The sequence below is a fragment of the Cyprinodon variegatus genome, unplaced genomic scaffold, assembly GCF_000732505.1.
Source record: "Cyprinodon variegatus isolate N-32 unplaced genomic scaffold, C_variegatus-1.0 Scaffold547, whole genome shotgun sequence".
In the NCBI taxonomy this organism is placed as follows: Eukaryota; Metazoa; Chordata; class Actinopteri; order Cyprinodontiformes; family Cyprinodontidae; genus Cyprinodon; species Cyprinodon variegatus.
Genome location: NW_015151000.1, coordinates 415,963 through 418,566, shown reverse-complemented (window position 1 = coordinate 418,566; position 2,604 = coordinate 415,963). Strand labels below are relative to the sequence as shown.

General features: G+C 40.4%; 1 protein-coding gene across 1 annotated transcript in view; it reads right to left on the bottom strand.

Annotated features, from left to right (window-relative positions):
- sim1 (single-minded family bHLH transcription factor 1) overlaps window positions 1-2,604 on the bottom strand; it is a 24,756-nt gene that overhangs the window by 19,746 nt on the left and 2,406 nt on the right. The window contains exons 2-5 of the mRNA XM_015391550.1: window positions 2,006-2,085; window positions 724-813; window positions 545-653; window positions 374-459 (exon numbers count right to left, since the gene is read on the bottom strand). Coding sequence (XP_015247036.1) covers window positions 374-459; window positions 545-653; window positions 724-813; window positions 2,006-2,085 — 365 coding nt within the window. The remainder of the gene's footprint in view (window positions 1-373; window positions 460-544; window positions 654-723; window positions 814-2,005; window positions 2,086-2,604) is intronic.

The window sequence follows — 2,604 nt, the reverse complement described above, 5'->3', positions numbered from 1 at the left end:
TTATGTTTTTGATAAAAATCCTTTCATTAAAATACCATCAGAAAAGTGTGTCTCAGAAAAAAAATCTTTCATTCCTTTAGAGACAGCATGAAAAGTCAGCTGAGTACAAAACATAGAGAGGAAAACAAGAAGAAAAGGGACAAGAAGAGAGGGACACAACCTAGAACAGATAATGGATGTCTATTCTATTAACATTTCTACATCTGGATAATGGGGCTGTTTGAATGTGTTGTGTTCTACATTCAGAGGCCCCCTGCCTGTCTCTGCGTAGGGCCCCACATTCCCTAACTCCGGCCCTGCCTCCAGGCAGCTGGTTCTATAAGGGATGAGACCAGAGCTGATCTATGATGGGCTGAGCAGGGGTCTGCCGTACCTTGTAGCCTCCACAGGTGAGACCGGCGTTCCTTTTAGCCAGGACACATTTCATCCTCAGGAAGAAGGAGCGCTCCATCTCAAACTCTGCAAAGATAGGCGTAAACTGTGGAGCCATTTATGCTGACAGCCAGCCGTGCGTCTAGATCACAGCAGCTGCAGCAGGGATTACCTTGGAGGAAATGGGAATGGTAGGGCTGGTGGGCCGTGAGCACGGCCGTCATTTCATCATGGTCGGCCGGATGAATGTATTCATAAATGCTGTTTCCCGTCAGCTCCACCTGTTGAAGGGAAGATGGAGCTCAGAGCTGGGATGTGATTGGCTGACGTGTGACGCTTCTAGGAACTGACCTGTGACAGGCCCAGGTGAACGGACGCCGTCTCCGATATGTACATGATCTTCCCATCAGGAGCCACCACAAAAACGAATCCATCTAAAGTCTGGAAGACAGAAAATAAAATAAAAAGACCTCTGGGAAATAAAATAAGAGGTTTTTATTGAATAGGAGCAGCTGATGCAGCAGAAGGACGAGCAGCTTTACAGCTGCCAGAAGAATGAGGCATTAAACTCAAAAGGAAGCTGGATTAAATCTATAATTATCTAAATATTATCATTATTAACATCGCTGAAAAAAATAAGGCAACTGCTTTTGCCATTTATTTAATTATATTTAATTAGTTTAACACAAGTTTTTAATTTCCCACCCTGCTAACATGAAACAATTGTATTAAAGTAACTAAATATAATTAAGTAAATGCCAAAAACGGTTATATTATTTTTTTCAGTGGTGAATTATGTAATAATAATAAGAAGGACAGAGTGTTGATTATTGGTAAATATTAAACAGTAATTAATACTAAAAATTATATTTTATATGAAGTGTAAAAAGGAAAATTTAATTTAATTTTCATTTTTATTTTTTTATTTTTATTTTTTTACCTCTATGAAGCTGAGCTTCGTTCTTTGTTTGAGGATAAACCCTGAGTGTCTTCTTCCTTCTACTCCAGCTTTTATTTTACAGAACATTAGTCCTTTTAATCAGCGTAACGTTAAAAATGCCTTAAAATGAATTGATTTCTCATTTTATTTTATTCACCATCTGGAGGCTCAGTCAGAAACACAGATAACATTCAGATTGAGTTTTACTAGATTATTTGGAATTATGCTGGAATTTCTACAAATGAAGCAAATAATATAAGACCTTAAACTGTTGCAGGAATCAATAAAAATGCTGAATCTGTGATTCTGATTTGTTTCTATGTTGTTTTGCAGCTGCTAACTTATAGATTTATGCAACATTAATGTTTAGTTATGTGTGAAAATATTCTCCCTGGATAGAAACGCTTGTCTAGTGAACTGTGAGTCTGAGCCGTCAGCAGCGAAGCTCTGCTTCAGGTGTGAATGTAGGATTGATCAGTGTGAGCAGAAGCTGCTTTTCTACAGAGCCGCTCCATTGTGCTGCTGATGGGGGGGTGGGGGGGTCTGTGCGTGACCAGGAATGTGTTCAACTCATTTCACTCTCAAAGCAAGGAGAATGAAGGCAGCAGGAGGCAGATGGTGGCGGCTGCTGAGCTGCACTCTCTCACAGCTCTGCTCAACAACAACAATAATACAGTTTTTATTTTAGTCTACCTGTAGGAGATGGGAGCCTAATTCCTGGCTGACGCCATCCACAGAGCTGCGGCTCACATGACCCCAGGATTCACCCAGGCCTGCAGGGACAAAAGTTCACCATTAATACAGAGAAGAGGAGAGACATCTGTGATAAAAACATTCAGCAGGAAGGAGATGAAGCTAAAGCAGCGATTAGAAATCAGACGATTGTAGAAAACAGGTCAGTATGAGAAACTGCAGAAAACACGGATTAAATTATAACAATCAGAAAAAAATGAAGGTTTGATTTTATATTTAGGATATTTGCTCAATGATGGTTCAGAATAAATTAAAGAAGCAAGAATCTCAGAAGCAGTTCGGCCTGAAAGGACTGAAGCTTTTCTGCTGCAGCAGCAATGAGATGCAAACCTGCTCTGCAGAGAAAACAACTGGAGCCCACTGGACCACCAGAACCACAGAACCAGAACCACAACCATAGAACCAGAAAACTAGAACCACAACCAGAGAACCAGAACCACAGAACCACAACCACAGAACCAGAAAACTAGAACCACAACCAGAGAACCAGAACCACAGAACCAGAACAATAGAACAAGAACCAGAATAAAAATACAGGA